Source organism: Equus quagga, chromosome 4 (genome assembly GCF_021613505.1).
Source record: "Equus quagga isolate Etosha38 chromosome 4, UCLA_HA_Equagga_1.0, whole genome shotgun sequence".
In the NCBI taxonomy this organism is placed as follows: Eukaryota; Metazoa; Chordata; class Mammalia; order Perissodactyla; family Equidae; genus Equus; species Equus quagga.
Window position 1 is genome coordinate 67,932,753 of NC_060270.1, and position 15,200 is coordinate 67,947,952.

The 15,200-nt window shown below is 40.0% G+C and overlaps 1 protein-coding gene across 1 annotated transcript in view; it reads right to left on the minus strand.

Moving 5' to 3' along the window:
• The window catches only part of CNTNAP5 (contactin associated protein family member 5), a 765,902-nt gene extending 760,881 nt beyond the window's left edge, over nucleotides 1-5,021 (minus strand). Inside the window, exon 1 of the mRNA XM_046657745.1 lies at nucleotides 4,893-5,021. Within this exon, the coding sequence (XP_046513701.1) occupies nucleotides 4,893-4,974 (82 nt within the window). The 5' untranslated portion in view covers nucleotides 4,975-5,021. The remainder of the gene's footprint in view (nucleotides 1-4,892) is intronic.
• Between the last annotated feature and the right edge of the window lie 10,179 nt (nucleotides 5,022-15,200).

Below are 15,200 nucleotides of genomic sequence, written 5' to 3' on the forward strand. Positions count from 1 at the left end.
AACTGCTGCTCCATGCCCTTTGCTAAGGAGAGTGCTACAAAGACTAACCATAGGGATCCCACGGCAACTTTCCACAGATGCTCACACACAGACCCTAAGTGAATGCGTGGGAATTAATTGCATATCATGCAAAGAGTCTGGTCTTCAGAGAAGATAGACATAGGTCTTATTTCTGATTTTTTTCATTGCTTAGCTTTATGATCCTGGGAAAATTATCAACTTCTATTAACCTTAAATTTACTCATCTGTAAAGTAGATTTAATAAAGTCTACCTAGCTGTGCTGCCTTGCCAAATTATGTGGACGCAGTATATGAAGTGAGAGATACAAAGTGCAGAGCAGTTAGTAGGAATTAAAACCCTATTATATTGTTATTCTAAATATAATTGCTTAACAATTTTGAGTACAATCATTTCAGAAGGATCCAAATGGAAAAACCAGTAGGCAACAGCAGCAAAGACAAAAATACATTAGGACTAGATAGGACCAGATAGGACCTTAATAATCATTTGATCAAACTCCTGCATTTAATACACCAATATCATGAGGATAAGTCAATAACCTTTACAAGGACACCAGCCAGAAAGTGTCAGAGTTTTGATGAATGAAGACAGCTTTCCTTATGAATTAAAAATGTCATTATTGGCTCCAAACGAGTACACTGAAGCTTTAAAACAAAGTCCTATTGAATGAATGACTTTTGTATTCTGGCCTTTCAGGTAACTAGACACTTTCCTCACCTCCCTATATGGCAAGGATAATTAGCTTTGTATATGTAAGCCATATTTCAGCAGACTTCTGGCATATAAGCTAATGGGTTTTAGATCACCAATTAAAGGTTTTAGGAACATTTCAAACAATATCAAATTACTGTTTTTCATAACAAGTGGGCACTGAAAAGTAAAGCAATGTAGTAAAGGAAAATTGATTCCCACTTAAGAAAGGCAAGGCAGTTGGGAAGAAGAGCAGGGAAAACCCCCTACAATTTAGAGGATGGTCATGTATTAGAATGAGAATAAGGAGCGGGGAGTGAGGGTATTCTTATGGAAACTAATTTTCTCATAGTTCTAAACCCTTGTGTGGAAACTGCTAGTCTAGCTTTTCATTTACATTGTCCAATTGTGGAAATATGAATCTAGTTTGGAGATAGGGGCTTTGTGAAGGGAAAGGGAAGAGACTTCATGTGGATTGTCAAAGATAAACCCATTTAACCATGGGAAAATCTTTAGGACTCTTCCAAATGAGCATTATAGTGCTTCCTTCACTTCTGCTGACTGTGAATGCCAAACAAAGTATACCACAAATACTCTCCTGCTGCAAAAATCAGCCTGATCTTTGTTTATTTATAATGTTACCTATTGATTGGGTTTGTGCATAAACTTCAGATAAGTCAAAGTACAGTGCATCTCTTTATCTGAAGATCTTTATGAACATGGTTGATATATTGTATATTTTAGATGAAGCTCTGCCGTGATGAAAGGGCTAGAATAAAGAGTTTTTGATTTCTCACTATTATCTGGGTGAACCTAATAAGTAACAACAAACAGATAAGATGATTGGAGATCATTCAGAGACTTATTGGTCAAAATCCAAGCTCTTCATAATCATGTAGCACCCTATTATTGTTAAAAATAAAGTGAATTGTGACCCTATAAGTGTTCCATGCATTCCTCCTATCTTTTGAATGGAAGTTCTCCCATTATAGTAGCCTTTCAACATACCTAATACTGAAGGATCTCCTCAGTAAAATATTGAACTGCTGTTCTGTTTGGGAGTAGATCCATATCTCAATTGCTGTTTTATACCCAAGCCCGGGAGCATAGGAAGGTTGCATAACCTGACGGGCATTTGACATCTTCGCTGTGGCATAACTAGGGCTAGTACTCCTCAGCATTTCAAACTCCTGGTTTCATTTTAACCAGCTACCAAGTCACATCGTTTCCTCTTGTGTCAAAGGAGTTGGTATTACATGTAAAATGGTTTTTCATTTAACACTGGCCTATCATAGCTACGTTTGAAATTAACTAATTCCCTCAGCGTAAACCCAAAGGAAGTGTTGTAGCTATTTAATATCCTGAAAATCCGGAATGGGGGAATTTCCAGGGTTTTTATTACTTGTCTGTAATTACGTTCTCTGCACAGATTCATAATATGTATACTCCAGCTGGCCTTCTAACCTGACTTAATTTTAATTTTAATTAGAAAATTAAAAATTCTATAATTGGGTAAGCATTTATTTTTCCCTCGCAGATAAATGCCCAAATTTTGGTCAGATTATGGGAAAATTAAACACATACACACACACACACACACACACACGCAAACATCCTACAGATGACAATAACAACAACAAAGTATTATTAAAAGAATGGAAACAATTAAAAGTTGTTTTACTTGAACAAAGTTCACAGTTATACCTAGATACCATGGAGCATCTTGTGTAAATAATACATTTTAAAGGCTCCTGTCACAAATGATATAAAATGTTATTTCAAAATATAGAAAGATTAATCTTGAAAAACAGTCTCCAAATAATCTACAAACTTATACAAATTGACTATTTGAAGGGAGATTTCTCTTGCTTAGCATATTCATGTAAATGTTAATGGATTGTAGATAAATGATAAATCAAAGCCCTATATTTAATGGGTAAATTGCGTGGACAATGGAAGTCTGGAAGAACCGGGGAATGTTACTGTTTTTTCTTAGAGGCTCTGTTTCACAGATTCTGAAAACCACCAAGATGTACTGAGTTCAGAAGTAATTTTTGCAGCTATTCTGTTGTTCACTGAATTAACACATTTTGCTGAGCATAGTAAAAACATTTACCATTATTCCTTAAGAACATTGACCCCAAAATATTTAGCCAGCAGCCTGCATTCAGTTGAAATGCTGACTGGATATAGTGAAATTAAACTGTCACTGATGAAAGACTAAAGCTCATTGTCACAAAGTTTCACTTTAAATGTTCAGAATTAGTTTTATTGCTGTACCAGTAATGATAAGCACGAGCCTTAAATCCATGTCATTTCAGTTTTATGAGCATTATTATAACATATCAATCATAATTGAATTAATTTACAGAAAATGCCATTCTACAATTTATTTTTTTCCTTACTCTTAAGAAAAGGTGCTACATGAGAAGGTGCAAATCACATTCCTGTAGAATATGTTCTATCTATTTCACCCTCATTCCTCACCCCACCTTATGGATCTTCAAAATATTCACTATTTTCAGATACGTAAATGTGCTGAATGACAAACACAGCTATTTGGCAGCCCCACCTTTGTATCATTAGGACAACACTGACCTCTAGTGTTCTAGGAGGTGGGAGAGACCAGCTCAGCACCATGCCCAACTTCCTCCTACTAATCCACTTAGATGTTTTTCTAAAGCACCATGGGAACAATTTCACTTAAAAGAAGAATAAGAAGGAGGAGGGGCGGAGGGGGAGGAGGAGAAGAAGAGAAATATCAGATTTTAACTTGTCCTGTTCTATTCTCTGAAATAATTTCTCCACTAAGGCCCTGTGGCTACTCCCTTTTAGAACGGTTGACCTTTTCAGCATGCCTTTAGAATACAAACTTTAATAAAATCTTTATAAAGCATTACTGCTAACGATACATTCTGGATCTCCAGAACTTCCAATCACAGATAGAAACATTGGCTCTGTTTTGGACCATTTTCAGTAAATAACATTTGTCTAATCGTCTCCCCTGGGTTGTATATCTCTTACTCAGGGTACTCTTGGACCTGAGAGAGTGGGGAGCGAGATAGAGGAACTCATAGCCAATAAGTAGTCTTCCTACCTTTTTCTAGCAGTGATGGTTCAGATTACAAAAAATAGTATCAAAACTGTTCCAATATGGTTAAACATTTCTGAGGTTGGTGGTGGAGTTAGCAGATAGGGGAGCAAGCCCAGAAACTTGAGGAGCCTCGATAAACCATCTTTGGAAATAACACTGATGGCTTAATGGCATTCTTTCTCATTTAAGAGTTTCCAGAGCTGGAAAAACTTGCCTTTCTCTGCCTAGAGAGGCAGCTGAGCAAGTGAGCTTGAACCTCTGATGGCTCTAGCGATTTATTCAAGTTCGACGAACTGGGTTCTTTAAATACACAGTGCAGGTGGCAGATCCCCAGGCGTCCAGCCTTCCTGCCTATTAAATTAAATGCCCTGCGCTTGCCGAGGTTAGAGCCTGGACGACAAAGTGTACACTTAGTGCATACTCATTATGTGTTCTTTCGCACAAAGATTTTGGGGGTGGAGTGTGCATCAAATCTCTTCCTCCTATAACAGGGGCAGCCATTGATCTTGTGGTTTGACTACGAGGGCCATGACTCTTAGGCCAAAACTCCCAATCCTGTTAAACCGATGCCCATTGGTTGCAAGATACCCGAACTGGAGCCTTCTGCCTAGGGGAAAGCTGAAAGCCATGTATTGTGAAGCACTGAGCATACTGCAAATCCGAGGCAGCCGCATTCAGAAGTGAGCCGCTGTCACTGAGCGCAGTGGCTGGGAGCATTTCTTTCCCTGGAAGCTCAGCCCCCGTGCACACGATCTGAACCGGGGTCCCTTCTCGGGAAGAGCCCTCGCAGAAATCAGGTAGGCACAGAACGCCGAGCTGGCAGGAGGCTCAGGGAAGAGAACCTTCTCTTCTCCCCCCAACTTTGCGATTCGGGGAGAAGGGCAGGAAATCCAGCGGCGCTGGCTCATCCGAGCTCTGCTAACTTTTGGGATGGTTAGAGTGATGGAACCACACCAATCAGTATTTTTTTCCTTTTCCTCTGCTCAGAGCAGACACAATTGAACACGCTTGGACAGTTGAGCGTCTTTCCAAATGCTAGCTAGCATTTCCCACCTCAGCTACCCGCCCCCAGCTCCTGGTACTCACAATTTGTCGCTGTTAATCCTAAATGCCACAAGCCGGAGAACAGCAAAGTGAAAACGCTGGTCAGCCGTGGTACAGAATCCATTTCCCCAGGGTAAGCGGTCCCTCCCAATTGAATCCCAAATTCGCAGGCGCCAGTGGCGGCTTCCTTCTCGCTCTCTCTCTTTCTCCTCTGCGCCGCCTGGCCCCCCCCCCCCCCCCCCCTCGGAGAGGCACTCGCTGCTTCACTCCATCCCGTGCCCAGACGCTCTACCGAAACCGTAGCGGGCTCTTCTCCGGAGCTGCGGCCGAAGCGACAGTCCCCGCAACTGCCGCTTGCTCTCCTCGCCTTCCTCGCCCTCCTCTTCCTCCTCTTCCCCCTCCTTAAAGGTGCAAATCCAAGCCCGATTGCAAGAACAGGCGCCAAGCTCGGCGGACAGCCGAATCCACCTGGTCGGCCGCTGGAGCTGGAAGCGGCTCGGGGCGGCGGACAGCTCCTTATAGGCGCCGGGGCGCGGGCGCCGCCCCCGCCAGGCCCGCCCCACGCCTCCCGCCAGCGAGGCCTGGGCGGGTCTGCGCCCCCTCTGCGCCTCTCCCCTCCGCCGCGCTGCGCCTTGGCTACCTGGGAGGGAAGGGGATCGCGAGAGGGGGAGGAAATCTCTGTCTGTGTCTTCCTTCCTCCTCCCCCATTTAGGGGATGAGTAAAGGTACTGAAATTTAAAGCAGATTTTCGAATAACGCTGCTGAACGGATCGTAAAAGGAGTTGGAAGACAGAACGCATTAGCAAGAGGGAATTTCCCGTGGAAAGCTTCGACACGAGCTAACGAGCAGCTTTTCTTCTTTTTCTTTTTTGAGAGGAAAAGGACGACTTGAATTATGCTGTTTAATTTCCCCTGTTTGTTCCGTAGTATAGAAGGCTATGGATATTGATACTATTGGGATTTCTGATGTAGGGTTTTAACATTGTGTCCTCTCCCTTGCATCTCCTACCCGGCACCCTACTCCCACCGCTCATCTTTTCACCGGCGACCACGTCTACGTCTCCTTCCTCGCTGTTGGCACGTAGCTTTGGGCAGGTACTGCGAGGCGCTGGGTGCTTTCGGTGCTGGAGCCCAGGTCGTTCGCTGGCGCCTGAGAGACAAATGGGGTGTGGCAATGATGAGAGTCGGGGTGGGGGTCCTGGTGGCTCCTACGATTCGAGATCTGAGGGCTCCGTTGGAGGGATTTAAATTTGAAAAGAGAGAAAAAGAGTAGTTTTGGTTTCTTCCTAGACGTTCCCCGTTAGAAACCCTGTTTCTGTCGTTGGCTTCTAGTTTACATCTGGGGACTCTCCTGCCTTGCTGTAAATCAACTTATTCTTATTTTTTTTTATTGAAAGCTGTCAAACCTTAACAAAATGAGGGAGCATAATGATTTCTCCTGTGTGAAGTGTACAATCCAGTTAGGGGTAGCGTCACTTCAGAGCAAGTTGATGTCCCCCTTTCCTTGCCCCTCCCCCCAGCAGTAGCAAATATGCAGATGTATTTTATACTCTAGATTCCTGACAACCCTTGGTCTTCAGCTGCCAGCTGCATAGCTACAACAGGTTGAGCTGAGTTTCAAGTAACTTCTGCATGAATCCTGAGGTTAACTTTGTGGTTTTGCTTAGAGGTGGACTCACATCATTGGAATACTGAAAAATAGTTGAATGGCAATTGGGTTGGTGACACTGTAATATTATTAGAGAGAAAGAATTCTGAAGGTTCTCACACTTGTAAGTAAATGGCTGTCTTGTCTCTAAGCTTCTAACTGAAAATAATGATGTTAGTTACTAGATTCTTAGACAACTGGAAGACTCTCCAGCACAGGCTTGAGCTGTGGGAGCACAGGTCCTGCCGAGGGATGGTGAATCACCGTACAGCAAAGCGGAGGTGATCTAAGAAGCTGCGCTGTCGGCAGGGGCCTGAGTGAGGAGGGGGCTGCGGTTCAAAGTGCGGCTGGTCGGACTTGCCGCCTTCTGCTGCTGGGGGCCCCAGGGGCTGCCACCCAACCCCTGGCCATTCAGGATCCCAGGTTGAAAAACACCTGTGTGTCTAGTTTAATCACAATAGAGAGTCCAGAAAAAATATGAACCATTATACAGTTTGTATGTTCCTTAACTTTTAGACTTTTTTTTAAAAAAATAAAATATTACAAATATGATTAAGGCCCTTTTGCATTCTTGCCTGATCCCATTCATCTCCCACCATATAGAAGTAAATTCTTCTTTTTCATTCCTGTACATCGTGTTTTTATACTTTTTCGACACATATTTATACCTCTAAACAATATATATATATATATATATATATATTGCTCTGTCTTTAACCAGTATGTAAATGGTATCATACTGCTTCATTTTGCACCTTGAAACTTACTCAAGTTTATATTTTTGGAATTTATGCATTTGGATACATGTAGTCCTAATTCTTTCATTTTAACTGCTGTATCATGTTTCACTTTATAAATATGCCATAATTTATTCATTAGTTCTTCTGTTTATGAATCTACAGATTATTTCCAGATTTTTTTCCTCAATAAAACTATACAGTCTGGTACCTATCTCTTAGATTTTTTTCAAATATGTGCTTAGGAATACAATTTCTGAATCATAGGAAATGCTTACCTTCTGCTGTAGTAGTTATTGCAGTTTCTCTATAACATGATGTTGCCATTTCGTTCCCCTCTCCCACCAGCAGTGTGTGAGGTTTTCCCTAGCTCCACATCCTTACCCACACTTCAAGCCCTCTCTCTTTTTTTTCGCTGAGGAAGATTCACCCTGTGCTAACATTTGTGCCAATCTTCCTCTTTTTAGTATGTGAGTCGCTGCCACAGCATGGCTACTGACAAGTAGTGTAGATTCACACCTGAGAACCGAACTGGGGCCACCAAAGCAGAGTGTGCTGAACTTAACCAGCAGACCACGGGGCTAGCCCCAGACCTCTCTTTTTGCAAATGGGAAAATGATAGCAGAGAACACAGGTCTTTAGTCACTGAGTTTAATGTTCCACTGTGTCATCCCACCTTCTACACTTCTCCAAAAATTATTTGGTCAAGTAAAATATTTTAAAACTTATGGAAGATTCTGGCTTTATTTTCTGACAGAATGACTTAAAATGAATCTGTCTGTGTCAGTAAAATGTGCTTGGAATACATATTAAAAGGAAATCGGGGGGCCGGCCCTGTGGCCTAATGGTTTAGTTCAGCGTGCTCCAACAACCTACACCACTCGGCGGTTGCCACACTGTGGTGGTGTCCCACATCAAAATAGAGGAAGATTGGCACAGATGTCAGCTCAGGGTCAATTTTCCTCAAGCAAAAAGAGGAAGATTGGCACAGATGTTAGCTCAGGGCCAATGATCCTCAGCATAAAATAAAAAGGGGCAATCAGGGAAATTTGTTACATGAAGTCCCCAAAATGTGAATAATCTTCAGGTTATAGGCAAATATTGGCACACTGTGTTTAGATGTCCATATGCAGACCTAGTATATAGTATATAAATTACACCTAATTTAAAGTCCTATTTACAGTTGTAGCTTTTTTTCTCTCTCTCATACACACCTGTTCTCCGAGCAACTTTGAGCCTTAAAAAACAGACATTTGTCTAAGATTTGTTAACATTTCAGTAGGAATACTGCAGCTCTGACTGTAGCAAGGGGTAAACAGCTGTTCCTCTTAGACGATAGTGTAAACAATGCCATCTTCTGGGGGCATTTTGCCAGCAAGTTTTTATTAGCTGTAGAGTATTAATCACTTTTAAAACTGTTTTCCACCAGGTTGATATTTACCTATTGAAATTCTTTTGTACACCTTTTAGTCTGATAAATCCACCTTTCAAATAATGGAGTAGAATCTGAATAATCTCCCTTTTCCCACATGCTGGTTGATCTAGACAGATAACTCATATTTGCAGAGCACCTTGTTTCGAAGAGGCTTAAAAATTCTTCATAGATAGAGCAGATTGATTGCTAAGAGAGAATAGGAAAAAATGGGTAAATGAAATCCTTAAATGTCTACATTTTAAAATGATAAATCTGAACATATTCTCAAGACAGAGTTATATCTGAGATCTTAAAAAAGGAATGAAGTGGACAAGATTGCATTATCAGGTCCCTTTGATTTTCCGCTGAGTATCCTCACTTCTTTCCCCTTAATAGAGCAGAAGGGAAAGAACCATTCATCACCTGGCATCCCAGCCTTCAAATATTCAACAAGTGGGTTGCCTCATTGATTTTGTAATCCTCCTGTGAGGTGTACAGAAGGTATGTTTGGTCCTCTCCATTTTATAGATGGGATCCTAGGTGGAGACAGATATTGACATGTTAAATGTCACAGAATTAATTGGTCCAACCCATAGGAAAATGAAAGCTTCCCATCCTACTTCCTTTATCTTTAGAAAGCTAATAGGTAAAAGTCACTGTGACATGTGGGTACTTGGTATGTATGGGAGGAGCGTCTGCATTGGTCACAGTAGGGTCCTCTGTTTTGAGTATCAGTACTTTTGGATCATTTCAACTTCACGTTTTATGGATTGTGGCAAGGGTTAAAGGATGACTTGCCACCAATACATTCAAAATAGAGTTTTAAAAAATATTGATGGGAAGAAAGTTAATTTAATTATTTTTTCTTTCATCCTTTCTCCTTTTTTAAAAAGTTTTCATTTTCTTCTTTTTTTCTTTTCCCTCTTTATAGTATGTGGCCAGTAATATGCTACACCTGTAGTGTAGAGGGAATGGAAAAGAGATTCCTGCTATCATGGAGCTAAAAAATGATTTGGGAAAGTATGATGTAAACATATTAAAAAGTTAAGATAACAATACAAGTTAGCATGTAATTAAGTGCCAAAAGGCCCAGATAATAAGTGCTGTCAGAGTTTTGAAGCTGACGAAGATTGCTTCGTCTGGGAAGGAGAACTTTCAGTAGTTCTTTGTCTCTTTGTGGGTAGAGGGGTTTGAGTCACCCTGGGCCACGCAGCTTGTTGTTCAAGTCAGGTTAGGTCAGATGTATTTGCCTTAACAGGAAAGTCAAATCTTAGAGAAATGAAGGCAGAACTCTACTTTTGCAGCAGAGTGAACTTTTCTAAGGCGAGTGGACTTCAGCCAGATGTTCAGAAAAATTCACTTGAGCCTCTCTCCACTGTTTCTCTCCTAGATCTACCTCAGACTCAACCTTGTGACCACAGTACTCATCCTTGACATCTTCTGTCATCTATTTGCTGCAAATAACACAACTCCTTGAATACTTTTACCTGAAATGCATGTTTCTCAGCTGGTAATATGCCATGCTGTTTACACATACTGCTCTTTCTTCCTGCTATGGACATCTCCTTCCCAACTGGCTAATTTTCACTCATCATTCAAGTCCAACTTCAGCTAACACCTCTTTCTTGGCTATTGTGTGATGTTTCTGCTGAGGTTGTTCTAACTCCGAGTAGTTTCTCAAGAGTAATTTATCAATTAGTATTTAACTTTGAGTCTTCAGCATACATGCAGGCTTTTAAGAAATATTTGATGAATGAATAACATTAGATATGAAAAGACCTTGTCAACATTTTTAGAAGTCACTCACCCACCATCTTCACCACCATTCACTCATTGCCCCAGAATTCAGGGTCTTCATCGAGGGCATTTATTCTTATTTACCTTGGAAATCAAGATGTCAATTATATGGAAGACCAGTGGAATGCAGTTTAGGATAATATCTTTATAGTTCGTTCTCCTAGCCATATATTTCTCAAATATTTGCGTTTATTTTTTTGGAGGAGTTCATTCTCCAAAGTAACTATATATTTGTACAAACCTGGCCAAGCCACATCCAGAAACACGTCAAAAAAGGATCTCTCTTCTCCACTGATTTCTGACTCTCTCTGAGGGAAATCTTGCCTACAATCACTAAGAAGTCATCTGTGATATATATCATGTTTCAGGAGAAATCGTTTTGGAGTAGTTTAATGGAAAGGGTTCTGAGTTTAGAATCAGAAACCTTGAGTATTAGCCTTGACTTTGCAGCTTACTAGGCATGAGACCTTGAGTATATAATTCGATTTCTTTAATATTTAGTTGCCACACCTGTAAATTGTCATAATTCTTGGCTTAGGTATTTTTGCATAGTGAATAAAATCATATGTGTAAAAATATTTTTGTTATATAGACACAAGTTATAAACATTGTGTCCTAACCCAAAGAGGACAATTTATTCAGCCCCTAACCACTAGATTACTCATACATTTCATCTGTCAATTCATCCCTGGAGCAAAAATACAAGCAAATATCTAAAAAGATTACCCATTCTGTGGGAAATATGCATAATTCATTACTTAAAGGTACCACAATAATTCAATCAACCATCATTAATTTATTGAGCAACACTAATGTGCCTAGACTTGCATCATTTATTTTTAGTTAAATAAGTGCCATAGATGAGATGATCTAGTCCTGTCTTCAAGCCTTTTAGACTCCTGACAATTTCTAGGTGGGGAGATAACATATACAAACCTAAGTAATGAATGCTCGTAGGAGGGAAACAACTAAATCTGTTTCTCAAGTACATCAAAGTGGCAGAAATTATTGATTTCTTGATCTACAGCCGTTTCCAACTTCTTCCTTGATTGCAAAACAGACTGGTGAAGGAATCGTTATTTGACTCAGCCTACCACATCAATTACATTGCCTTTTGAGAGTGATTATCTTGTGCTTGCCTGGTGGCCAAGTTCTGATGGTTAAGACTCAAGGAGAAGGAGAGATTTTCTTCTCTGGGAAAAGGGAAAAGAGTATGAATAAAAATCTGGTTGTCCCTGTAGTTTCCTCATCACATGGCCAGTATCTCATGAGGTTTGTAACTACAGTAGCCAACTTGGAAACATGAGGAGATGGATAGGACAGTGACCGTGCAAAAAGCAAAGATAGACATTTTGTGGGTCTTAATTACAATATTGATTTACTTCTACTGAATCAATAAATGTCTGTATTGTTTAAGCCACTGCTAGTTAGGTTCTTTAGGGGAATATGGAACATTTATTAAATATCAACCTGCAATTGGCTTTTTGACTTTGTTTTTTCTTTTAGAATTCACGGCAAAATTCTGAGGAAAGTATTAGGAGCTATATTTGGCGACTATGGATTCTGAGACTCGTGAAATTTAGATAGCATTGCCCAAAGCACAAAGCTACTAAGTAGAAGTACAGAGGTTCTGATTCCAGAATCTTGGCTTATCGTGCCATTGTCAATGCTCAGAAACAAAATAAATATACTAAATCTTGTGTGTGTGTTTAACCTGCTCATCTGAGCTCAAATATGACTGACAATAATTTGATTTCTACTAAAGTAACTTCTCTTTAGGGTTACTGTTGCCCCTGCTTCTGTCTCTCGGGGAACAGCCTTCTCTACAGCCAGCCCTCTGTTGTAATTAATGAAGAGCACCGGGAGTCTGTCCAGCCGCAGGTGCACACCTGGTCTTTCAATAAGTCAGGCTGACACCTGAACATCAGATCTGCAATAACCACCACCAGAGGAAAACTCCTATACAAAATTTTAACATTTATCAAAGGTGCGTTTTTCAGAAAATAAATTATCTGGAAGGAGAAAGAACTGATTTCAAAGGATTATTTCATTATGTAACCTAATCCCTAGCATTTCTGTCCTTTTATCACTTTGCATTTAAAGCAGCATAGAAAATACTGTGAAAAACATTTATAATTTGCCTCTTTTTGGCATTTTTAATAAGGTGGGATGAATGTTAGCCTAGAGCCAGCAGGGGGTGTGTTGACTAGTAGGAAGGAAAAAACTGAGCAGATTTGGAGCAGCAGTGTAGGAAACTTCATAGGTTGCTGAGCTATCATTCATTTGGGGGAAGGTGGAGAGACGATGAAAGAGAAGGTAACGAAACAGAAAAACCAATCTGTTGATGATTTATTTTCAATTTTTCCTTACAATTCTGATATTACGCCTATTAAGAAATCCTGCAAGACCAAGAATAATAAAAGTTTATAATACAACACATTCCATAATAAAATCCATTATCTTAATTATTCTTATTTTTATTAAAAAATATGCCAGCTATCTCTTCCAATGGAAAGCTTGGAGTTTTTAATCACTTGAAGCTATACAACTTAGAAAAAAAAATATTTTCATGTTTGTATATCTATAATGATGCAGACACTTTGATTAGATATTTTTCCATATAGCCCCATTTTTATTTCCGTTTTCTTTAAAAATCATTTCAATAACTATTTGCCAAGTACCTTCTCTGTGTTAGTTCTTTGTGAGGCACTGGAGATCCTAGTTTAATTAGCTATAATCTGTGGTTTTGAGGGATCATGGCACAGTATTAAAGACAAAACGCCTTCAAAAATCAGGGAAACTTGCTATATGGCAAATACACTTTTTCCTTTGTTTTAGCATGAAAGAAATTATTTTAAAGGTCAAAATAATATACAAATATGACAAGAAATTTTCCATCCAAAATTGTTAAAATAAGGAAGTTTGCATAAAAGTTAGTTATGTGAATTCGTTGAAGTGGAATGTGTCTTGATTCAATTCACACGAGATTTCTCTACTTGGGATCCTATTGTAAATCTGCCAAAGTATAACTAGATGCAAGAGGTCCACAGATAGTACTTGCTCGGAAGCCTCATGCAATTTAAGAAAGGGGATTGGTCTACAAGCAAAAAAGACCCAAAAATGATATGGACAAGGAGTTGACAAACCTTGCCCCATAGGTCAAATATATCCTGCTGCTTTTTTTTTTTTTTAAAGATTGGCATCTCAGCTAACAACTGTTGCCAATCTTTTTTATTCTTTCTACTTTTTCTCCCCGACTCCCCCCAGTACATGTTTGAACATTCTAGTTGTCGGTCCTTCTACTTGTGGCATGTGGGATGCCACCTCAGCGTGGCCTGATGAGCAGTACCATGTCTGGGCCCAGGATCTGAACTGGTGAAACCCTGGGCCACCAAAGTGGAGTGCGCGAACTTAACCACTTGGCCACGGTGCTGGACCCCACTGCTTGTTTTTGAACAGCACACAAGCTATGAATGGTTTTTACATTTTTTAATGACTGCAAATGATGTGGATCAAGGCTGCCCTACGTAGAGAAGCCCAAGGCGACTTGGCCTACATGCCGATCTATATGACCTGATGGATTTTATGGTGTGGATTGAGGCTGCCCCAGAGAGAGAAGCCCAGTGCATCCTGGCCTACATGCCAATCTATATGACCAGATTCATATCTAAAGTTATACGACCACACAATAACCAGACCCCATCTGCACTGAAACCATTTAATGACTTTTTACATCATCTTTTCTTTTTCCAGTAAAAATGAGTCATGTACCCATGCCTTATAAATTTAGCTCTAACCCTCAACACATTGCAGCAGCAGCTCTGACTGCCCATGGGTCCCCTCCCCATGAGGCGGCAGCAGCAGCTGTGACTGCCCATGGGCCCTGTCCCCAGGAGGCGGCAGCAGAGCTCTGACTGCCCATTGGGTCCCGTCCCCATGCTATTCCACACTATTCTCTAAATAAAAGAGCACTACTGCCAGACCTTGAGAGTCCAAGAAAGCTTTCTTTTGACTCCTCGGCTCGCAGTCCCCACATCACAAAGAATCAAAGAATAATATCTTCTGACACATCTGAATTACATGAAATACAAATTTTTTGTTTATGTTTTTTGTTTATAATATTTTTTGTTTTTTTGTTTATAATATTTTTTGGTTTTTGGTTTTTGTTTATAACATGTTTTTAACATAGCCGTACTAATTTGTTTACCTGTTGTTTATGGTTGCCTTTGCACTCTGATTGTAGAGTTGAGAAGTTTCCACAGAAATTATATGACCTGAAAAGCCTAAATCATTTACTAGATGACCCTTCACTGACTCCTGAAATAGTCTACTAAGTGCAACACTAGAGCAGAATACAAGGTACAGAAGTAATATACAATAGAGGACACAATATGGTTCATTCATCCACTCAGAATGTTTTTATCAAGAACATTTGATGTAGCAGATACCGATTAACCAAATATTCTGTCAAGTCTTGGAAAACATAGACTGGATATGTGGATTCGTTGGTGCTAGAGTGGGTTAAAACCATTTCTGCGTAATTAGTTGAGTTTGAATGTTCACGTTATTACCCATTTCATTTCCCCTAAAACTATAACATATCACTGTTTCTCATTCCTCTGATCCTTGGAGATTATTGAACAGTTTTGATTATTTTCCAGTAAACTCCTCTTGCTCAGTAGTGACTACACGTTCTCATGCTTGCTTACATTTTAGTACTTACTGTAGCATACTTTCAAATTTATAGAAAAATT